We start from the raw sequence: 24,986 nt of genomic DNA on the forward strand, positions 1-24,986 counted from the left end.
TTCCTGCGTAGAAAGCATTTAGGAATAGAAGCACTTGATCTTGAACAATTCACTCTGCTACCATAGTTCATTTTAGATTTTAAATGCCTGCTCAAATGAAAACATAGGAACAGATAAAAAAAAGAAAAGGTGGGGGAATGGCTTTGAAGACATGAACAAAAGTGGGTTTGATTAATAGCACTTTCCTCCTCTGTCATCACACACAGCGTTCTAATTTTCAGGTTCCATTTCACGAAAAGCCAAAAATACACACTCAAACCAAATCTGTTTGAAGATTGCTTTTGCCATAAATCAAACTGCAGCACAACTTCTAGTATACTGCTAATTTTTTTTTGAGTTATCTACTTAATGCCAAAGCCCATTCAGACACATGAGCTATCTCTTGTTTGCAACGCATAGTTAAAAAAAAAAAAGTCCTTCTGCTTGCTGAAAGGAAAAAAAAGGACAAACATCACAATTATTCCCTTTTCTTTGGTCTCAATCTGGCTTTCATTAATGCTGTTTTTATGAATGATGCTTTGCTGAACACTACCACTACTTTAAAGTTACTATACTGGCCCGGAGCAGGGTTTGTCTACATAAACTTTCTCTACAGGGTTGTTAGACCTGTCATTTCTGAGTTACTCAAAGCACTAAAAAGGAGAGAAGGAGATAGTCCATCAGTTTGGGAAATAACTTTGATCTACCATACTACAGACTTTTAGAACAAAGACTCTATTTTAAGTGAATCATAATACAAACTAGAGAAATCAGTACTGTGTTAACCAAGAGCAGTGGCTAAGCACAAAGAAGCTGGGCATTTAGCACTGAGGACCAGCGAAGGCAAATGGGCACTCCACTCTCACTGAAATCAGTGAACTTGAGTTCAACACCCAGACCTTCAGCAGATGCAGAACTCCCATGGGATCACAGCTACAACACAAACAGAATAAAGGGAATCACAAACAACCTCTAAGCTTTCAGACAGTTCTGTATTTGCCAGAATATTTTTGGATACTGAACAAAAACTAAGTTCTAAAAGGCTTTTAGACTGTCATTTATAAATTTATGTCACTATTTAGTCTACTATGATGGGAACAATATCTAATTGATCACTGCAGATGCCAGCAGCAGCCGAGAACTCAGACAGGAAAGGTTGCCTTCTGCTCAAAAATCCTTGAAAAGCAAGACCTGAAAGCATTTTATGAAATGCTTTCTTCTTTGAGGCCAGCATAAAACCAGAAAGCTCCCTGTCCGTGCTCACAATTTGTTCCCATAGCATTCTCTCAAAGGGTATTTTTCACTTTGCTGGTATTCACATTAAGACTTTGGTGGTCTTGCAGAGCATTATTCCCCTCTGTTCCTGTTCTCAAGTAGACCCTTTAATCTTCCTCATTCCCATCTGAACACCAGCCGGAGGACAGCTTTTATTGCCCACTTGTGTCCTTCCATAGGCCACAAACATGCCTTTAACACTCCAGTAACTTTACCAGAAGTTCATTACTTCCACTGCAACCCACGGAGCATTTTTTTGGTGGTGGTGGTGGTGGCATTTTTGTGGTGTTTTTGTTTTTGTTTTTTTCAAACCCTCTATTAGTTTCCTCCTTAAAATCCATGTGAATTGTCAGTATTTCTTCCCAACAATATTCTACCACTTGTAGCCAGAGAATTTCAAATATTAGGTCTGTTTTCTTGTTTAGAATGAATGCCAATGCTTCCCAACTATCCCTTCTACTTAAACAGCAAGTTTCACAGTACTGGATAAGATGTTTTTTGTGCAAGCAGAGAGGAAGGGGATACTTTTGGAGTTCCCACATTCTCATCCTCTCCTTACTCTTCTCTATTCTCTTGGGAACCTTTTCAGATTGAAACAGAGCCACATGATTTAAAGAAAAGCATCAGGCCCAGAAAACTTATGCAGGTGTTAGGTGTTTTTTCTTGCAACGAGGAACAGGGCACACCAGTGACAAGAAAGTAGGCAGAAATTATTCCACTCATTCTAAGCAAAGACCTCTCAACTCCTGGCAATCTGTCTAAGCTCTCCCATGGTTTATGCTTTACACTGTTTTTCACATTTCACAGATACGATTTTGGAGCCCACCAGCAGCTCTGTTCTCACAGAGCGCTGGGGAAGTGCCCTGGTACCCAAGAGCTGGTGTGGTTGCACATTCTCAGTTGTGAATGATGATTGTGTGAGGATGGGAAAGGAAATCACTCCAGCTGCCACACAACACAACCTCAACACGGATCTTCTGGGTGTCACCTTCGTTGCTTGAATGGGACAGAGCACAACAACTTTTGCGGGTGCTCAAGAATTATAAATTATAACAAGCAAATACAATAAATAGAGGAAATAATTTGTAAGAATTATACACTCCATCAGGAGCTATTCAAGCTACCCTGAGTCCCAGAGGTTTGGGCTCTCCTTAAGCCATGAAAAGATCTCTGTGGTCAAATTTTGGAGTTTTGCAGATCTCACCTTCACTCTCTTTAACTAAATCTTCTAAAACTCTGTTGGTTTGCATTCATGTATTGTCATAGCTGGCTTTTCTAAAACAGAAAACACTCTGTACCCAACTATTAACTTTCTACTTTATTAGGTTTAAGTTTAGCAAACCTTCAGTGTTTGCTCTCACTAAACTCCTTGGTATGGCTAGTTTAATATTTAACAGAGTTTTAGGCAAGGTAAAGAATCGTTGTTTTTTCTTTTCTTTTTCAAAAATCCCAGTGTGACTTTGCCCTCGTCAGACTAACAATAGGCTGTTCCATCGCTGAGCACATGGATAACTGCAAACACTGGCAAAAGGTTTGGAAGACAAAGGGAGAAAGGCGGATACGCGGCGGTGCCAAAGTCACTTTGACAGAGGTTCTGCGGTGCGTAGCAACAATGCAACAGCCTGAACTGTTTAACGCTCACTTAAACATAACATCAGGCTTCATGTAATATCTATAAATAACAATGCTACTTTAAGCAGTGGGAGTGCCAGAACTTCATTTTAAAGTGTTCTAACTCCATGATTTATACGCTGCTATCAAACTACTGTATTATAAATGGAAAATATAAAGCTTCATACATCCAATTTTCTGACTTTTCTTAATATATCTGTATAGTAAGAAATCTTCCTGTTCCTTCCCTCCAAACCAAACAGATGGCCGGATGAAGCAATGTGTCTGAAAAGCTGGGCTGTCAGCTCGTTCCATTAGCCGTATATAACACCCCATCCACTCCCAGGCCTGTGTGAAATCACACAAGTTCAAGGAAGAAAGCTACAGGATAAGCAAAAGGGGAGGAAAAAAAAAACCCTAAACCACAAATAACTCCCCCAGACCGTGTTCAGCAGTTCTCTTTTTGTTTCCTGCAGTCTTGGAAGTGCAGCCAGAGCTACGCCACCGCTGCTGATTAAAGGCAGGACAGGAAGGATTAAACCATTATCATGTCTTTAAATGCCGGTGAAGGCTGGTATGTGCCCCGTGGAAAATCACAACAGGTGCCACCCCGGCCCAATTTCAACAACCCCTGCGACCGGAGGGGCTAGTTCCTGAGCTAGCAGCCACCCTTTCAACTGGAAAGGCTCCGGGTAAATTAGCTATAAAGCATCTTAATTAAAATGAGTATGGTGGGTTTTGGCGCTCTCAGCCTGTCTCCTTATGATTTGCTACATCACATACCATCACAAATTTGGCACAACTGGCACTGCTTTTACCAAAAACATGCCCTGAGAGAAAAAAAAAAAATAAATAAATTAAGACCTATACAATAGTGTTTTATTTTTCTGGAGAGATAGTTTGGTAGCTTTCTGCAGATAACACTTTGCTTTCCTCACTTCTAGCTTCTGTTCTGACCTCGACAGGCTGACTATGGCAGTGGAGAACATGACCATCCAGCCTCACTCACACACAGATTATCTGCCAGTTCCATAGAGCTGATGGAGCTAACACCGAATCATAAGAATGCATTTACAGAGAAATACTGGCTTTTCATTTGTTGAACAAACATTAGGCATAATTCTTCTATGCCCTACACCTGTACGTCTGAACAGGATGCACCACTGCTGTGAACTGGTGTTAAAGAGTGAAGAGAAACTGATCTGATGAGCCTGCCCACAACAACAGCCCAGTTACTTTGTAAGAAATCAAAGATGACAAGTACCTAATTTTGAAAATCAGTGATTATTTCACTCCCTTTGAGTAGGAATATTAACAGAGACAAATAATCTCTTCACCTCTGTTTAAATGACTAGAGAAAGAAGCATGCATCTATCTGATTTATGTATGCAATTAGTTTAAGTGTACAGCTTGGTGCAACAGCACATGAATTTAGCAACATCAAATCACAGGAAAATTGTCAAAGGTCGTAGCTGTAACAGAAAGTTGAGTTTCAGTTCAGCAGATCCTGTAGTGAAGTATGCCAGGTCTGCCTCCAACAAGTAGGTGGTACATTTCTGCATCACTACTATGATCTGCCCCTTCTTGAACATAAACATTCAAGTTTTAGAAACATACTCACTTTTTCACCCTGTCTGCAAGGGTTACGATTTCATACTGCCACGAAATTAAGGTTGACATTTATAAATTACTCTGGTTTCACAATGGGTTTTGCTTGGCTAAGTGACTTCACATTACTTAACTTGTAAGAATAAATTCTTGTGGTCTGCTGTCACATGATTATATAATCATTTAGATTAGATGAAAAATTAATAAGAATAACAGTCCATACACCAGGATCAGGAAGCTTTTGTGTTTTGACCTGTCAATCACACTAGTTTTATGGATGAGGCTTGCTGTTTTTATGAATGGTGACTGCATTGTGGAGGAGCAATCTTTAACAAACTTTTTTAGTGAAAAATACTGGAGCTGTTTATGTTTTGTGACTGTTTTTAGAGCAGAGGCCTTACCAACAATATAAGGACTTGCCTTAAAAGCTTGTAGTGTTACACTGGTTTCATTCCCAAGTTTAGACCACGGTCCTCAATGGGCACAAAGGTCCTGAACCTCTGTAATAAATAGTTCTGTCTTTAATTTCCTGTTCTACAAAGGAAACAAATTGAGAAGGGATGGCCCTAAATTAAAAAATTACTATACTTCTTGAGTGAGGTGATGCTGACACCATAGTTTGGCTGCCTTTTCCATGCAAAAGTATTCCCAAAGCCAATGGGCCACCAACTTAATTTACCCAGTAAGTGTGACCTGTAAGGCCAACAGAACTGAGATAAGGGGTAGGTTAATTACAAATGAAACACAGAAAAACAGAAGTGACAAGGGCAGAACATTGCACAGTCCACCCCTTTACAGACCTTGAGCAGGACCCTACTGGCAGGACAAGCGTTTTGCAATAGCACAGTGAGCCTTGGTGACTCTCTCCCTCCCTCTCCCCAGCTTCATACAATTTGACATCATGGCCTAACTCCCCAGTCTGATATGATCTGGATTTTCTCCCCTTTTTCCTTAGCAAACATCTACAGAATAACCTGCAAAGAAAGAGACCCAGACTGTCAGTGTATGCAGAACAGGATGTCAAATCACACCTAGGAGCAGGCTTGTATTTTCTTCTAAAGTTCCAATATTATGGAGGGAATAAGAAACAGGGAGAAAAAAAAAAAAAAAAACAAACCCACAACAAAAACAACAAAGAGCAAAACCAAACAAACAAACAAAAAATCAAACATGAGACAACACAATAAGCATAACTCCAGAGATGGTAAAAGCATGTGTACCAAACACATGAAAACAACTGCAAGGAAACAGAAAAATTTTTCAAACAAAGTTGCCTGAGGATCAATCTTTCTATGCTTGCAGTTAGCTTCCCAGTGTGTTCCCCCTGCTGAAGGGAGCATGTGCTTAACACATGTGCTGGCTCAGGATTAGGCAACTGACAGTTGTGGGTATTGCAGAATATGCTGACATTCCCAAGCAGCTCTACTGGAAAGGGATTATATATCCCAGTGGTATCAGGCTGAGAGAGATCCTGGGAATAAGGAAATCAGTACACATGAATAACGGGTTACTTGAATAACTGCAAGCTTTGGACACTTCCATTGCAAACCCTCCCCATCCCATCCTTGTACCCTGCTGACAAGCCCAAGAGGTAACAAAGGTCATGGATTGCAATGAAACCCTCCTCTCTAAGCAGCAAGCCAGTTTTTCTGGCTGCCAGCTGTTCCAGCTCACCACAGGACCTCCATGATCCCACCAGACCCACATGAGTGGAGCAGGATTCTGCCCAACCAGCTCCTGCATGGAGAGGCAGGACACGGCGCTGGCAGCCCGGTGCCTGGTGCCCAGCCTCTACAGTCACTACTGTGCCAGCAGCTCACCCTACAACAGCAGCACTTTGAAGGTGCTGGAAAAGAGGAGGCAATTTGTTGTGAGAAACATAACGTTGGAAGCCCTGACTGCTTCTGACCATTGCAGATCCTGCTGCGCTTCCTGCAAGAACAGTTCGTCTCCTGGCCAAACTCCAGTTTGTGTAAAGGTATTTACTGGGTAATTATACTTTCTTAAATTGTCCCAGCTTTTTCAATTTGCCACAGTGCTATTCACTTCCTTCCAAGATGCTGTGGAGTGTTAGTGTGCTGACAAGCAGCTGCTATGTTTCACCCAAGAAGTGACTGCATGGCAGTGGTGGGTGAGAGCCATTCCTGCGTGCTCATCATGTGCTTCCACATGGTACCAGGACTGCAAAATGCTTTGGGGTTCCTTGGTGGTAAGCAATGCTATGTAAGTGTAGAGATAATAGTCAGCTATCAAACAGCAGAATAACTCAATGCTACCTAAGTGTAGAGAACAGTCAGCTATCAAACAGCAGAATAACTCACTGCAGTGTAGCTAGGATGTTCTAGGTAAGATTTTTTTAAATTAAGTATGATCTTATTAGAAGCTTCTCCCTCTGGTAGATGAACAGAACATTATAGCTCAAAAAAAAATGAAGTGAGAACTATTATAAATTCTAGCCTGTACATTGAACACACAGCAACAGCCACAATTTGACTTATTTCAACAGTTGAAAAAGTCAGCAATACAGACAAAAGGCTGATAGCAAATGAATTATTTGGAAACCACTATCCAGGCAGATGCCTATACTGCACAATGTTCACACCCCACCTGCTCCCCACCTTCAACTCCTTGTGCACCCAGTGTGCCCAGGATCAGACTGTTTACATTAGTTTAACAAGCTAGGACTTCATCCTGCTTATCTAGCTTCTTACCCATGCCTTAAATTAAAGCACAAGGCAGTCATCCCTAATGTCCTCTACCAAACCCACAGGAATTCTGTAACATCAGGAATTTACTCCAAAGGGGAATAAAATCTCCCTTACTTTCACAGCAGGTACCCTATGAGTGTCCAGTAGATCAGTTCAGCCCCAAGGGTGCTATCACTGCAAGATCACTTGGATCACAGTTGACTTCTGAACAGAAAAATCCAGTGCCTGACACATCTCCAGGTTCACTATCTCAGCCATTCATTTCAGACCATACTTTTCCTCCACAGCTTTTTCTTGTCAGGTTGTCAAATAGAGATCAATGGAGCTCAGATCTAACAAAAAAAAAAAGAAAAAAAAAAAACCAAACCAAATCCCAAACCCTTAAACCAAAACAAAAAAAACCCAAACTAATGCTACTTTTAATTAAAAAAAAAAAAAAAAGGGTATTATTTGGTGGCCTAGCCAAGAAAGGGAGGTTCCAGCTAATAAATGAAGAGATGCTGTCTGACTGAATGAGTTATCTGTGTATTCAGACATCTTAATAAATAAAATCACTGGTAATATTCATGTCACACCACCAGACAGCAGATTACTGCTTCCCCAGACACAAACAAAATCCTGCAACGTGCCTGCTTTGGAATAGAAACAACTTGATATTAGATACAATATTCATTAGAAGGGCAAGTGCTATTAGAGCTACAAAACTGTACTCCAAATAAGCTTCTGCTATTAATTACAAATGATATCCACATTTACATAACATTATGTCTTCTTTCTCATTATTTCCTAAGCTAGACTTCAACTATGAAATCAAGGAGTTTTTTGTTTGTTTAAAATTTTGTCAGGCCTATGGCCTACGAAGCCAAATTTTATTTGGCCTGTGAAGCACTGGCAATTTTACTTTAAAGAAAATTTTATGCTCACAGACTGCAAGTAAACAGCAGAATTAATGACTGAAGTCCAAACATACCCTGGAACAGTTATAGTCTTTCTTTTTCTTCAACATCTGTCTAATTTTATCAAAACACTCAAGTACTGAAACAGTTTAACCTGTCAGATGTCTGGTTTCAGCCTGACTCACTAAGCTCAAGTGCAGCAAAACCTTGGATATTTTTACTTTTGTAAAATATAGGCCTGAGAAAAAGATGCCAATCCCACCTCTGCTATACCCATGCTTAGGTCTTTCCAATCTGCTACTTTTGTATTACTGACTTCTTGAATGACATGGGCAATGCATGGCACATAAAAGCAGAGGTGAGTCTAGGGCAGGTTTAGAGGGCAGACCTGCAGTGAAACGTGTGAGATAACCTCCAGACAAGCCCCTGGCACTTTGGCAACTGCTGGAATTTCAATCAAAACATGAAAAGCTTCCTTTCAACTCAGAAATCAGGCTAGCAGAAGTGCTAGGGATATTACTTCTTCATTCGTTTGCAGACCGCTGTAAGACGAAGGTGCCTTCAGATTGATAAAGTCAGATAATGTAGAAGATTAACAAAACCCAAGAGCATTTTGGCAACTCCAAATAATCCACTTTTCCTCACAGTTTCAACGAGCAGCTCCATGTACCAGGGACAAGTGCAGACCTCCTCCCTGTAGCACCACACAACTCCTCACGCTCCTAAGATGCAAAAGCTACCTGAAGCTCCTCTGGCACCTGGGACCCACTTTCTCTGTTAATTCCTGGGGCAGATGCCATTTACACTGGTGCATTTTCCTCCTTGCAGTTTCCCATTTTAGGAAACTTTGGGTTTTCAATGCCTATTTCTCCTACAGTTTTTCTTTCTGGCTTCTCCAATATTTTTTGAGGAGATAATAACTTTGCTTCTTTAGAAGTTAAGCAGTGAATCTCAGGACCCTACAGCAAGGCAGCACAGAGCTGACGTCCTCACAACCATTGCCTGCCACCAGCTTCTCTATCAGGATGAATTTCATAAGGTTTTTTAAGCTATTCTGGAACGTAACAACCAAAAATTCTCTGCCTCTCTTTCCTTTTCACCTACCTACCTGGTACCTCTAATGTGAAAAAAAAAAAAAAAAAAAAAGATTTTCACATTACGCAAGAGCACAGGCACAAATTTTCAGAGAAATATGGAATCAAGTGTAATTTAATTTGTCCTTCTAAAGCTTTCTCCTTCATGTGTCCATCACGGAAAAAAAAAAAAAGTTTATTTCAAACATTAGACTTGTATTAATACTAAAGCACACCAGTAGGATTTAACAGTGAAAAACCTACCAACATACTGAGAATGGGTATGGTACTACCAAATCCCCAAGCTGACAGGTGGTTTCTGTGCTAGTGAAAAAAATTTATCACTTGGTGAGACAGAAGGAGAGTTATGCCAAATATGGAGCACAATCAGTCACTTACAAAACTGAAGGATTTTCATATTCCCATAAAAATTTGCCTTAACTACACATACTACCAAAAATGTAACTTTAAAAAGTTCTGGGTTTTTTTCCCCCCCCCCCTAATGATATCTAATGCAAAGAAGTAAAAAATGTTAGAATTAAACTGACCTAAATTTAAATTAGTCTTTACTTTTACTTTGTCCTTAAGAATATACTCAATATTTGACAGGAAAGTACAGCAATGAGAGTGTATTGCCATCTTGAGGCTTGCTAGCAGAACTGCATGTCCAAACCAATACACATGTATTTGTTACATTCACTGGCACAACAGTAATTTAGCCAGATGTGCCAAAGCCATTATAAAGCAAAGATTAAAACACATGGTGTTAATGCTCTGCATTTTTATGCCAGGAGCTCTGTAGTGCCTTTTCTGGACTGGACATACTTTTAAAGAGGGAAAATCTTTAATGTTAAAACTAAGGGGAAAAAAAAAAAACACCACATGCTATTTAGCATCTTAGATCCTGTCAGAAAGAAAATGAAGAATATTCACCCCATTCTTACAAGAAAAATCTGCAGTTTAAAGCTTTATTAGGAATACAGATTTCCCAGATCCTTTGAAATTACTACTGAAATGCAGTTCATCACCAAAGACTGATTCAGGTAAAGAAATAAGACACATCATTAAAAGATTAATCCAAATTAGTGCATGGGATATTACAAAAATATAGGTACACAGTTACATATATTGCATGTCTTAATAAAGATTATGATTATAACATAGGAGCATTCATAAAGAGAACTGTTTGCTTCCCACACATAAAACATTTTGGTACTAGCTTAAAGGGGTAAGAATCACCAGTCTACATTCAAAGGTAGCAGCTATGTCAATTGTCTTTGCAAAAGCCCAACCTTTAAACAAATTACCATATCAGAAACCTATGCAACACTCTGGCATCCTCCCCACATAAAATGTACAAATATCAAATACACAACCACTTTAAAGTTTAAGTTTCTTTTTTCCTTTTAAATAAACATCTACTTCAAAAAAAGACCTCTTGGAAAACAAGTGTTTGTTAATATTCCTTCCCCTGAAATGTCATGGAATATGGTCTGTTGAATTTACAGTCCCATGGGAAGTGCCAAGTTGAAACTGAGATGTGTGTATATCTATTTGATGGGTATGTATGCTTTTACAGAGGTCAGAGACACCTGATTTAGCTTGTTTGTGAAACAGCTTACATCTATGAGGCTACTTAGAAAGGGCTACTGGTTGATTAAAACTGCTAAATCTGGTTTTCTTTTCTTTTTTTCTAAACAAACTGGCCCATACTCAAAACATACCAACAGCCTTTTGAAGGCTGTTGTTTTTACACCCACAGGTGAAGTATACTTAACTGAGCTATCCAAGGGTCTTTAAGCCAACAAGAAAAAGCCTCCCTGGAAGTTACCTGCTTGGTTTGCAGGCTGCCAGCCTGAGTACTTGGCAGCACCCAGGGGTCCCGTTGGCTTGAGGGCTGCAGCAGATGTGGAGCTGGCAGGAGCAGGTTTCACGTCTGTGTTTTCTTGGCAGGCAGGCAAGCTCCTCACTGAGGTGGCCGTAAAAGCAGCGGGCTGGGTAGTCTCCAGGGAATCACTGTTCAGAAAGGAAGGAGGAAAAACGAAAATGCATTTCTTGCTAGAGCATGATCATTTGTGAAACAGAGATGTGGAGTGACATCTCTGCACCTTGGTGCAACAGAGCAGCACCCACTACTCTGCCAGCACTGATGCTGGGGTGGTCACACCCGGACAATGCTGTGGAAGCTGTATTTTAACAACTGGGCATTTAAGTAATTTCTGCCAAAAGTCAATATAGGCAACTACATCCCTTCACAATTTCCATTAAAATTAAGTGTTGGCATGATACAGGTTAAAACAGAACCCTTATTGTACATTTGGTACACTCCCAGATTTTTGAATATTCGTTTTTCATTCTTGGAGAGTAGGCATATACTAATATAGTCAGATTATACTTGGTCACACCCAGACAATGCTGTGGAGGCTGTATTTTAAAGCTGTTTTTTAACAACTGGGCATTTAAGTAATTTCTGCCAAAAGTCAATATAGGCAACTACATCCCTTCACAATTTCCATTAAAATTAAGTGTTGGCATGATACAGGTTAAAACAGAACCCTTATTGTACATTTGGTACACTCCCAGATTTTTGAATATTTGTTTTTCATTCTTGGAGAGTAGGCATATACTAATATAGTCAGATTATACTTGTAGATCTCAATAAAAACCACCAATCTAAAAGTGACCGAATTAAATGCAGTTTTATTTTATGGACCACTGCTCCCCCAAACAATTAAGTGTTTTAAAAAAGCTGGAAACTCCTTTTTTCATTAAATAACATGCACAATATTTATAATGCCTCTTTAGAGCAGTTTACAGCTGCTTTTATATTTTAAGGGTTAACACAACTCTTTAGCTATTTAAACACATATGATTACAACTACACTTAATCACAATTCACATAGAGTGCAAATAGCCACCAATTACATTGCTAACAAGAAAAATTTTCATTTCTCATTTCCAGTGGCTGTTCAAGAATGACAAAGTTATCATAACAAATTCTTAATGCAATGTATCAGTATTTGTATAATGGGTAGTATACAATGTATGCTTTCATCTTGCCTTTGGGAAGCTGAAAACAAATATTTCTATTAAAAAATCTTCAGAGCAGAGGAGCCAACAAAGGTCATTTGCAAACTAAGAATATCACAAAAAAAAAACAAGAAATGAACTCAACATTACAAAACATAGCCAAACCAACTCCAAAGACATATTTTGTGCAATCTGGAAACTCATCAGTTAACACACTAGAAGCCTTGTATTCTTTCCTCTATTGAAAAGCAACAAATTTACAGCACATGTGCATCGTGCATATTTCACCAGGGTCATTCACAGAATTACAGATTATGCAAAGTTTGTGAAGTAAAAATCCTTGAACTATTTTTACATTAGAAGTATTTCACACGCACAACATTGCCTTAGCCATACGACATACAAGAACTTGAATGCAACACGAGGCCAAAATGCAAGTTCATAACTTTGATTTTTCTGGTCTTTAGATTTACAGGGTTAATAACTGATGTATTTAGCATCTTTTTCCAGGTAAGGTATAAAAAAAGGTTTAGAGAATATATTTAAAGTGCTTGTTTTAATGAGTAATAGCTCATTTGTATTGCATTTGTAGGTTTTTGGTAACAGCAGTAGCTGTGCTGGAGTGACCCTGATGGATTTGCTATACTCAGCATGCACAAGCCCAGGGAAGCAAAGAGACCTTGCATTCTGTTACATTCAAATGTTAAAAGATATTTGAAGGCATTTGCATGGTGCAAATGAAGGCATTTAAGGCACAGGTGAGACTCCTTAAAGGCTCAGGATACAAGTCTTTTTAACAACAGACTTAGAAGCAGCAGGGATATACTGCATAAAAGCACTGGTGCAGACTGAAATCAAAAGGACTGGAGCATGTCCTCTGACATTAAGTAGGACCTCAGTGGTTGACGATGACAAAGTAGTTTAGGATTGGATTCCACTACGAAAAAAAAAGCGTGTCTGCGACTTCCCTGTCACAGAAATGTCCTTCTGTACTCTTCAATACAATTGACACAGAACACATCAAAACCACTCCAGGTGAGAGCCCCACTACAACTATAATAATTCCTCAAAACACTCCTGGTCCTAGAAAAAGCAGCTTTCCTCCTTCTCCATCCAGAAGACTCAGCACCACTTGTCAAATCACCTTTCAAGTCCAGCACCTCTTTACTGCCTTCCTCTGGAACTTAAAATCATAAATAATATAAATCATCTATCACAACTGAGAAAATCCTGCTCAGTCAGCAGCCACCTTTAAAGATAAGAGGCTACTTAACAAGCAAAAATCGATGTAAAACAAGCAAAAAGAGTATCCTTCAGGCAGAAGGAGGACAGAAAAATATAGAAATGGTTGAGGTGTGCAGCCTTACTGCAGATAAAGGTGAGGAAGGAGACACTGGCGCACGCCCATGAGGCTAACTGTAATGTCTACTGGTTCCTCCACCAGCACCATTTTCAGGGTTTAATTCTGAGGCTTTTGAAGGATGTGAAATGCTAGGTCCTGAAGCAACAGGTTACTAGGGACATTTAAGCTTTCATTTAGAAATTAGGTGAATCCTAATGACTCCAAACTAAAAGACAATGACAAAGTCAGCTATAAAACCATCCGTGATTTATTTTTCTTCTAACACCTCTGGTGGTTTATGTGCCAGGAGCCTATGCTAGAGAGAAGCTTTCCAAAGGGAAAGCTGGAGTCCACCACTCTGACAGAGAGGATTGTGTTGATCTCGGTGCAAAACTTCCAACACTCCTTGGTCACCCTTTCTACTTCGTGTCTGGTTCTTTCTAAGTGAGAGCTGCATAAACTCAAGGCAGCAGTACAGCCTGCTAATTTAACAGGCACGCTGTTTCAGCAAATCTCTCTAGTGTGATGCTGCCCACCTACAGCGGGCTGCAGAAAAGAGTGCACACGCTGGTTTTCTTGAATTACAGCCTTTAATCAGAGTTGCCTGGGAGCACACCTGCAGCATTCTCAACAGAAAGATAGATCCATCTTTCTCACACCCATCTTTGTTTTGAAGCACCCTGGAGCTATTCAACCTTCTAAATGCTGAACTTCTTCAAATCCATGCTTCAAAATTAATTCCTCAACATTTTACTTTATGTTGAGAGTGTTGAGAAACACTCAAGCTCCAATTATTTTTATCCATCTTTACAAATATAGCTATGTATCTTTTCAGAAGGACACTTACCTTCTACAAAGTACCTGTAAAATACCCACAATTAGCTGTAGTAGTATTTTGTAACTCACTAGGATATTGTACAATGACAATCCAAGGTTCATTACCTAGAAAATACATGGTTTGAAGAGACAAAATATAGAGAAGTTCAAAAAGTTAATAGGTTCTGGAAGACAGCTTCCCATCTGCTTTTAGTGTGTTCACTATAAAAATCGAAAAAGGAATGATAAATCTTATGTATTTACCATGTTCTGCATGAGCAGCTTTCTCATGCTTCCCAGATGACACTCACAGGTCAGGTTCAGGTCAAACACATTTCAATGCCAAAACACTTGGACTGTTATTAATGACAAAGCCTACCTTCTAACTCCAGCTTTAGCCTTTTCACTCTCTTTCATAACTCTTAAATGATTCCTCCTCCACCACTTACAGCAAAAATGGAAGTTTTCCATGATGAAAACTAATGCAACCAAAAGACCACTCTGGGAGATTTGCATCCACCCCACACCTACTTCCTTTCCAAACTGAGGGGCACCAAGACAAGGTTGAACACATAGGATCATAGAATCATTTAGGTTGGAAAAGACCTTTAAGATCATCAAGTCCAACCAGTAACCTAACACTGCAAAGTCCACCACTAAACCATGTCCCTAAGTACCACATCTACGCATCTTTTAAATATCTCCAGGGATGGTGACTCAACTGGAAAATCCTTCTGAGTATTTAGCGTTTTTGACGCCCCACCCTCCTAACCCTCACACCTCAATCCCAAAATCTAAGAGAAGAAAAACACATGGTCTGGGGCTATAGATAAACCTCACTCCATCCTTTTATCGAAACTCCTATATAATGCCTAAAATTTCTTTACAAACACTTTAGAGAAGGTTGCTATTCGTCATGTTGTTATTAGCCAAAGGAGAAGCCAAAGCCAACTGAAAATGAAATACTACTTATCATCATGTAACTTCTAACACCACTAAAAGGGTAACAGAGTCCAAGTCTCCCACACTTCTCCAGGCAGATTCAAGAGGTCCGTGTGGACTTTTTCTTTATGGAAGCTCAAGATATCAGGTTATCCACCTGTAAACACCACCACTTGAGCCCCAAGCTTAGTCTGGTACATCAGTATTTTCCTAATATTTCTCTGGATTATAAAATGGTATTTTAACTCCCGCTTTTTGTCCAGAATGACTGTGTCTCTTGTGGTCTGAGGAAGCTTGCTGACAGGAGAAGTCATCTAATGTCTAAGAGACAAACTCTAAATGCTTTGTTCAGATGGCCAGGAATTCTGAGGTTATTTTCCCTTAAGAACACTCCATCATTAAAGACAAAAACAAGACCAAAAAAAAAGAAAATATGTGAATAAAATCACTCTTCCTGGTTTCTGGCATAACCAAGTGGAATATGATAGCCTTGATTCTGCTTCATGACTTCTAAAGCCAAAATAGTTTAACTAAAAAGACTTCCCTTGCATTACACATTGCTGTCTATTGAGTTGTCTGTTAACCCCAAGCAGGCATTGAGCATGTTGCAGAAACCTGAATAAATGGCTTCAAAAATATAGACACAGAGCACTGCAGGGGGAAAAAAAAAGAAGAAGAAAAACTTTTAATATGAACTTCTTGAAATATTTATATTAAAGAAACTGCAGCTTTGAAGTAAGGAAATAATGATTTTACTGCCCTAAGACCATGTAAACTGTTACAGAGATACTTCTCCAAAGCTTTACAGCAAGGTACTAGCACAGAGAAGATTAAACCCGAACTCAATTTCTTGTTTTAAGAGATGTTGTTTAAGTTGTACACATCACGTTGTTTTTTTGGCCAGTATCAAAATACATGTTAACTAACGACCTATATAGGAGACAGGAAAAGCCAGGTGTAAGAATGATGACAAAATCCCATGAATGGGAGAAATATGTATCCCTTTTTGCAAGGGTTTTCTGGTGTAAAAACAGAACAGAAGACAAATACCGAGTCCTGATCTTGTTCCCACCCCTACTGCAAACCCGTGGTCTCAGTCAGCTTTTTAAAACTGTGTTTACATTTTGTGTTAACCTAGAAGTCTTCCAGTGAGTTACAAGAAAGAAGAAAATGCAAAATAAATCAATAAAAAGGAGCAGAGAAAGTTGTGTGGGTGGAGGTATTTCCATATGAAGTTACAGCGAGGGAGCATGTGACCCTTCCATAAGCAGTGCTCTACACAGAAGTATCTGAAGCATCTTTCAGAACAGTCCTTCTCTCAAAGACAATCCCAGTGTTTACCTTAGAAGGCCACACTATCCTTTTTTCAAGTATGTGTACATGCCATAATATCAGGCAGACAAAGCAAAAGCCATGTCAACGCCCATTCTTGCTAGCATCTCCCAAAATTCCAGTGTTTTCATCGTGCAGTTTGATTTTAGGGCAGAGCTCCAATTCTTGAAAATGCAAGATATTAAATACATAATTTTCTTTGCTGCATATATGTTGTTTGTTAAGAAACAGAAACCCCCATAAAGCAAGGCTATCTCTGTTGCCATCAGGATGAACACTTAGCTTAGTGAAAGATTCCATGGCTGTTATACATACACAGAAAAAAAAAAAAAGTCCATTTCTGAGGAGTCTGATAAGAGAAGAAAATGTGCTGATGTACAACACCACTTCAGACCAATTAATAACAGATATTAGGTCAGAAAAAGGTCGAGTTCTTGGTCAGCTACCCAGTACAAAACAGTTTGACAGGTAACTTTTTGGAACAGAGATGGTGAAGTGAGAGGGATTTCTGGAGCAACTCTACTGCAAAACAAAATCAAAACCCTTGTGTTGTTATAGCTACAAATTTCTTCAAATTTTCCCCAGAAATAATGCAAATAAGCTTAAGCTCCCTTGATAAAAGAGATTCATTACCTTTTCATGAAAGTTAAACAAGATACAGACAGAAACCCCAAAGTTGTTTAAGCTTATTTGCTTGACTTTATTGACTGAGCCAGTTGTTTTTTGAAGTTATTCTACTATACAATGTCGTATGTTCATCTCTTTAGTTATGGGACATAAGATTTCCGCTCTCTTTCCTAATCAACTGTTGTGTTGTGGGATGGGATGAAGTGAGCTGCCATTAAAAATAATTTTAACAGGAGGAAAAGACCTAGTACTTCTTGCTCAACAGAAATTTCTTACATCAAGTGGATCTCAGCTCTACTTACAATTTGGCCTTATCTATAGATGGGTTTTAGTTTTGTGAAGAGGCAACTAAGTAAACAACAAACCCCCAAAATTATTCCTTTTAGATGGGTTTTAGTTTTGTGAAGATGCAAGTAAGTAAACAAACAACAAACCCCCAAAATTATTCCTTCCTTAACAAAACTTAATACATGCTCTCCTGTAAAATAAACAAATTTCTGCCTTTTATACTCAAGTCCATTAGATAAAAGCAGCTTTCCACAGTGTTAGCATAGCTTTAGTCAGGAAACTAGAACAAAAAGTCCTGTGCTCTGAACAGAGCAAGTGCTAAAACAAACAGTCTGGAGAGCAAATAAGTTTTAAAATTATTTGCAGCACCATACCAGTTTTTTGATTTTATACACTAAAAGCAAGCTTTGAAAAATAGCAACTCTTTGTTTCTGGAGCACCCTTACAGCCTAACAAATTGCTTACTGGTTCAAGGAAGCATTGCAAATAATTCACCTGGATAGAGGTTTTAAGCCAGACTATCTTGTTTCTTCTCCAGTCAGCTCCTTAGTGTGATGGTGCCTCCCTCAGAGGTCCACAGTGCAACACAAACAGCACCGTGCTTCTCAGGAGGACACCTGAGGCCAGTGAGGAAACCTTTGCTTAGTACAGTGAACTTGCAAAACTACTACTGTCAGGACCGGGGTGAAGATTAGTTCTGCAAAGAGGTGAAACCAGTAGGAATTGGGGGTTGATGACCTTGTGCCAAAGACCACAACAGGCAGACTGCTTCAGGTGTGCAGACAACAGACACAGACTTTGAAAGCAAAGCCTGTTTCTTGTGAGTCCCAAGTGCCAACCGTGCACCACACTTGGACAATACCTCTTGCTCTTTTGTAACTCCAGAGCACTCATGGACTTCCTGGAAGGCCCGATGGCCTGCAGAGGAGGCTTAGTGACAGGCGTGATGAGCAGGGCATCCAAGAGAGAGCGGTAGACACTAGGTCTGGAGAGTCTAGCAAGCATTTAAAAAGACCACGTAAACAAAACAGGTGACCAAACAAAGTTCAGTGAGAGTGGCTTGGACCACTAAAAACCGAAAAACCCTTATGAAAAGCCTGCAAGTTCTGTAGCAGTATGGAGAAACAGAAACTGGGATAACCAATGTAGAAATTATGTCTACATAAGTAGTCCCCCAAAGTGGAGGTCTCAACCTTCAGAGGGTGCACAAGGCAACTGGTGTGTGAGAAGAAACGTTTTAAATTTTATTTTCACCATTAATAAAGGAGAAAATATTTGGAAAAAAAATTTTTTCTCCTAAGCCTTTTTTAATTAAGGTTTTTGCCTATGTTTTACAATGCACATAATATATTAGTACATTAGGACATTTGTAGAATTTAGAAATATAAATAGAAAATACTTAGAAATATGTATACATATATTTCATGCTCAAAAAGTTTTTACTGATACGCATGCATGATTGATAAAACTTGAGACCACTCAGTCTAAGTAAGCCTTTATAAAAAGCAATGCATTGAAGACTTAGATGGAACTCAGAGAATTATTGTCTTCACGCATCCAAAAGTTTCTCAAAGATGCAAATTATTCTTTGTCACCCATGTAACAAAATTGTTAACTACAGTTAGTTTACTGACTGAACTGTAGAACATTTATCATGAGGATCAGGAAGGTAGAATTGCTCATCGAGGTTCAGAGCAGCAGTATAGAGCTATACTAAAAATTGGGCATCAGACCCTTGGACATATTTTAACAACTTGCCCACCATGTTATCGTGAAAGAGCTGATTTTGCAACCCTGCCAGGGACTGTTTATTCTTGTGTCAGCTTGAACTTTCTTAAACCAAGCTATAAAACGTTCCCTGTAAAGTCGATGTCTACCTGGCCCGGAGAGCAATGGCAGCAGACACGGCAGCAGCAGCCATGCTCTTGATTTTTGATCTCTGCTGGAAAGGAGAAAGAACTGGAAGAGGAGTGAGTCCAATCTCAGGCAGACTTCCCAAAGGATTTTCCACCAGTACTTTTCTAGCATAGAAGCTTTGAGCCAACAGAGGAGAAAACAGAGAAAGCAAGAAAGATTGACAGAGACACAGTACAATACCAGACTGCATTGACTGCTGGAAAGTTAAGCAATTCTAGGTTCACAGCTCACAGAGACATCAAGCAATGTATTAGCCACTTGAATACTAATGTAGAAAACAGCAATTTTTATTTCACCCACAAATAAACTCTACCTTCATCAAGTCAGCATTTAACATTTATCAGCCTTCAAATTGTCCATCCCACCCTTTGCCTCACACCCTTGGGTCATTCCCACTGAACAGGGCCCAGGGTGCTCCATGTGGATCCACCTAAGTCTCCATGGTGCTGACAGGAAGAGCCCTGAAGATCACTTAGCTTCTCTTCATTGTAATAATAAATAACAAACAGGGAAAACTTTGGAATATTTGCTGATATAACTTCAGGAGGTCTACTTTTAGCCACATTTATGAAATTTAATGTGCTCCTCACCTCCTTTTCATTTTCCCTGCTTATTGCCTGGGTTGAGAAAAAATGTGAACAGGAAAAAAGGTTGAAAATAACAGATAGGCTCCAAAATAATTTCTACAGTAGTGACTCTGTAACTCAGACTCTTATTTTTAAATTTCAGGATTATCCACAGAATTGCTGTGTATATTTTAAATCGTTTCAGACACAAACAAAACACTCCAAACATTTACACTACTATACTTTATACTTCTCATATTTAAATGTAAAAACTCTGTCCTAAAACCTGGCTTACACGTAGCAGTCTGCTGTAGAAATACCTTAAAAGATTTACCTTGTATGACTTAGAGATGCTTTAGACTGACAGCTTGAGATTTTATTGAAAGGATTTGTTTTACAAGAAGGCAGAGATGCTTCATGCCTGCCCAAAAGCAGCAAGAGAAGAAAAGTCATTAATCAAACACTTACTACACCTCTGGCAATGCTAACTAAAGCTCAGGATGAGTTTACTCAAGGCTTTTTAAAAGCCTCCCTTTACCAATTTAAAAAAAACCCAACCAAACAGGTATGGGTTTATATCTTAGAGTTTTAATTACTGAGGGAAGAACTTTCTTTTCCTGCTGGTTAACACTATGCTCAGGATGTCCCATCACTACACCAGTTAATGCCTGTATTTTCCTCCAAAAACTTCATGTTTCTGGACAGTTCAAAAACACACATTTTATAACAAGGCTAACTAACCGTTGAAAGCCACGTGAATAAAATGTGGAACGTCAAAAGATCATACATAATGTGCACTCTGCTGTGTCTTCCCAAAAAAAACTTCTTTCACACTATAAATTCATTGTGTTACCAACTTCTGACAACAAAGTCACCTTCTAACCAAATCTGCCCATGACTGGTTTCTCCACATCCATTTGGCCTTGTCACAGAATTGCAGAATGGTAAGGGTTGGAAGGGACCCCTGGAGATCATCGCGTCCATTCCCCCTGCCAAAGCAGGTTCACCTAGAGCAGGTTGCACAGGAACATGCCCAGGCAGGCTTTGAAAGTATCCAGAGAAGAAGACTCCAGAGCTTCTCTGAGCAGCCTGTTCCAGCGCAACATCTCCCTCACAGTAAAGAAGTTTCTCCTTATGTTCAGGTGGAACTTCCCACGTTCAAGTTTTTGTATGTTGCCCCTTGTCCTGTCACTGGGCATCACTGAAAAGAGACTGGCCTCATCCTACTGACGCTTTAGATAGCCCTTTAGAGATCTATAAACACTGGTAAGATCCCACTTTAATTTTTTAATTATTTTGCTAACTTTTAGCTAAAAGCTACCCAAATTTCTAATTGCTATGCAAATTTCCAGAGCAGTGTGAAGGTCAGGAGATGCCTGTAAGCTGCTCCATCTTGACATCATCATTTTAAAAAAACAACAACAACAACAACAACAACAAAACAACAAACCACCAAAACATCAAAACCCAAAAAAGTGAAACCATACGTAAAACTACAGTTTCTGATTGTGCCTTTTCAACACAGCTGGCTCAGATGTACCTGGCAGGAGTGAGAGGCAACCCAAAGGCTGTTTCCAGAGGCAGGGCTGCCGAAGCAGCGGTGGCCAGGGGGAGCTCAGAGGTCTGTGTGGCTACAGAGTGCTTTGCATGGAGAGGAGAAGCTTCATCAGCTGTCAAAAAGCTTGCTGCATCCTGAGCTGGCAATTCCGCAGTTATTGTCCTAGTTGATGTTAATTTTACAATTATAACAAGACAACATATGGAAAAGAAATCTCTCATTTGATTAAAAATACCAAACAGTAATAGACAACACACTTCTAGCTGGTGTTCCTGCACCTTTTGTAAGAAGAACAAGCGAGTAGTACACATGGGCTTTTTGTTCTTCTCTAGGAACCAAATACTCGTCCCCCAAGAGTCGGGTCATGGTAAAACTGGTTCTTTGAGGTACTCTTACAGCTGAAGCTTGAGAGCGTAGAACCAGATATGTTTAACCAAAAAAACCGAACTATTTGGGTAGTTTACAGTAATGACTCAAAGAATAGACAACAAACTTGGATGAGACCACAACCTGTATATCAGAAATTCTACCTAGGGTAAGTAGATGGCATTTTAGACACTGTGGCTACTTGGTTGCCGCTATTTAAAACCTGAACAATTGCAGAGGGATGAGGCTTCCAAAACGTTCTCAAACAAAAGTTCTCTGAGGTAAAAGAACGCAGGAGGACAAGTAGCATCCACCACAGGAAAGCAATATTTTTCCCCCCTTGATACACTTCCTCTTGCTTATCAGCAAAGCAAGACAAGCATAAAAGAACATTTTTAGTTCCGTCAGTCTGAGGCCTCCTCTTCTCCCCAGCTTGACACTCATTTGCCAATGATCAAAAATCAGGATTAATACCAACTATTTAATATGAAGTCTTTGTATTTATGACTATCAGAACAGTTGCATTAAAAGAAAAGACAAAAGTAGGTCTACGTGACTATAAAATGCATGTATATAAAAGCAATTTAAAAACATGCTGGCACTGGATCTGTTTTATATTAGTTATATATTTCTCAGGAAGTGCCAGATTCTGTGGGTTACATGGTCTAAAGTTGCCAGGGTGACTTTTTAAGATGAGTTTTTGCTGCTTTCAGGAAAGGCTGTAATTGCTCTTGTATATTTTACTGTTAAACTTAGAGAAGGATACTGCACATATGAAATTGAGTAATAATACACTATAAATTACAGTAGTTGACTGTACTGCCATATGACTAGTTTAGGCTTTCAATAAAGAACTACAACTACAATAAAAAAAGCATTATGCCTCATATTATGAAGTCTGCCTTAAGCAGTGAAGCTAACTTTAATCCAGTAATCAAATCCAGATCCTTCATACACTTCACAGCAAGCTCATTCTCCTTCTTGGTGGTTCACTAGTGGGTGGTACAAATCACAGAGCTTCAGCCAAGAAAAGAGGGAGCCTATTTGGAAAATAAAGACCTATGCCAGTCATGGACAACAAATGCAGGGTTTTAGTGGCAAAAGCAACACTACTGATGTTTGGATAGCCCCGTTCTGCTTTATGAAAAGTCTGACAGAGCACACACCGATTGCTCCATACAGATTTCTGAGTTTTAATAAAATGGCATTAAAATGCCATTTTATTAAAAAGGACTTTTAGAAATTGGCTTTGGGTGTACTTCCCACCTCAAAGAGTGTTACAAAAGCAGTGACGTCAGCTCAGTGGACAACATAACCACCAATTACAATTGCTATGCTGATGATCCCTCATTTCAGGAGAATCAAGACTTATGTAGCTTTGTCAAATAATTTATGTTCTCCTTCCCACACTCAGTGCTAATCCTTCCTTCTACAGCTCTGCAGAAGCTGCTCAGATTTCTGCCCTTCTCGAGCAGAAAATACCATTTACTTTTTTGACCATTTGTATAATACTTTGGCTCTCATCCTGAACCACCATGAATATAGCTGTCCTTTCTAATTTCCTGTGGCTCATTTTAAAGCTGCTCTCTTGATACGTTAATTTTGCCAAATCATAAACTTAAAGCCATAGGTCTTGAGTAAAAGTATATTTCATTTTTCTTTTCCTTGACACGGATCCAGCACTAGGATTTAGAAAGAGCCCTTTGGTAACCAGAACACAGTAGCTGTAGCAGCATCTGCAACCCATCTGCAACTCAATAGGTACTAAAGCCATGGGTCTTGAGTAAAAGTATATTTAATTTTTCTTTCCCTTGACACGGATCCAGCACTAGGATTACCCTTTGGTAACCAGAACACAGTAGCTGTAGCAGCATCTGCAACCCATCTGCAACTCAATAGGTACAATCATATCAGAGCTGCGTTGGTAGACACCAAAAATAAATTATTGAAATAGCACTTTTTCTCCTGCTTTTTTCAACTCCCACCACGAGTATTGCTCTACACCTTTTGTATGGAATTCTCATCTTTGGTGACTCATAAATACTCGTCCCACCTGCTTCCTGGAATTTAACAGAGCAAGCTGCTGAGACCATTGAAACCAAATCTTCTTTTCTGTATTGGCTCAGACCAAGGGCTACCATGAAGGTACTGGCCTGCTGTCCAAGCAAGCCTCCGTCATCTCCCACCATAGCTTCTGATTAATCTCATGTTAGCTCTTGAAGGTACCCTCTTCTCCTAGATGTCAAAAAAGCCTTCAAAATATACTGCAGCAAAACAGACTTGACGCTATTTTGTTGTGAGGTTTCATGTCATCTCTCTCAACTGACTGAAACTATTGCTTTAAAGGGGAGACTGTTAATCCCAAAACTTAGTATCAGATTTCTAGTTTCAGAAAGCCCACATAACTATGGGAAATAAATAGTATATTCCTGTATGCTTTTCACAAGGATGAATCTCTGTCTAGGGGCCTGGCAGGACAAGGCACTATTCATTTAGTTCTCATTTTTAAAGGAGCAGCTTTGTTTCATGTTGTAACTTTGAGCTCACGTACATGTAATGAACTCTAGCCATCTAGAATTAAAAAACACTCCTGCACTATGAAATGCAGACCTTCAGAAAATCTTATTGATCCTCAATAACAGAATCATAACCCTCCAAGTTACCGTCACTGTTGTATTACCGTCACTGTCAAGTACCAACAGATCACTTCCAAAACATCACCATCTGCCAAGATGAATGCTGGTAAAGCTATCCAAGGCCAATGACAGGAAATGTCCCAGATAATCATCTAGTTTTCTTCAGCTGCGTCATAGCACAGCATAGTGTTATGAATTAAATAGGCCACTTAAAAAAAAAAACAATAAAAAATTGAAGATACTTTCCTGTGTGCTGAAGAAATCTGAATTCACTTTTGAGGAGTTGAGACCACCGAAAAGTTAATCCATCCAGGTGATAGGGTGGATGCCTGCTGATACCACAGCAATGCACACTAAATACTGGATCTTATTTTAAATGGTATCCACAAAACTGTTCATGAATCTGCTCAGCGTTA

At 39.4% G+C, this 24,986-nt stretch overlaps 1 protein-coding gene across 1 annotated transcript in view; it reads right to left on the reverse strand.

Moving 5' to 3' along the window:
* The window catches only part of PDLIM5 (PDZ and LIM domain 5), a gene marked incomplete at its 5' end in the record, with an annotated part of 34,275 nt that extends 14,806 nt beyond the window's left edge, over positions 1-19,469 (reverse strand). Inside the window, 3 exons of the mRNA XM_008942909.1 lie at positions 10,982-11,166; positions 18,390-18,521; positions 19,405-19,469. Of these exons, the coding sequence (XP_008941157.1) occupies positions 10,982-11,166; positions 18,390-18,521; positions 19,405-19,469 (382 nt within the window). The remainder of the gene's footprint in view (positions 1-10,981; positions 11,167-18,389; positions 18,522-19,404) is intronic.
* Between the last annotated feature and the right edge of the window lie 5,517 nt (positions 19,470-24,986).

The sequence above is a fragment of the Merops nubicus genome, unplaced genomic scaffold, assembly GCF_000691845.1.
Source record: "Merops nubicus isolate BGI_N331 unplaced genomic scaffold, ASM69184v1 scaffold2356, whole genome shotgun sequence".
In the NCBI taxonomy this organism is placed as follows: Eukaryota; Metazoa; Chordata; class Aves; order Coraciiformes; family Meropidae; genus Merops; species Merops nubicus.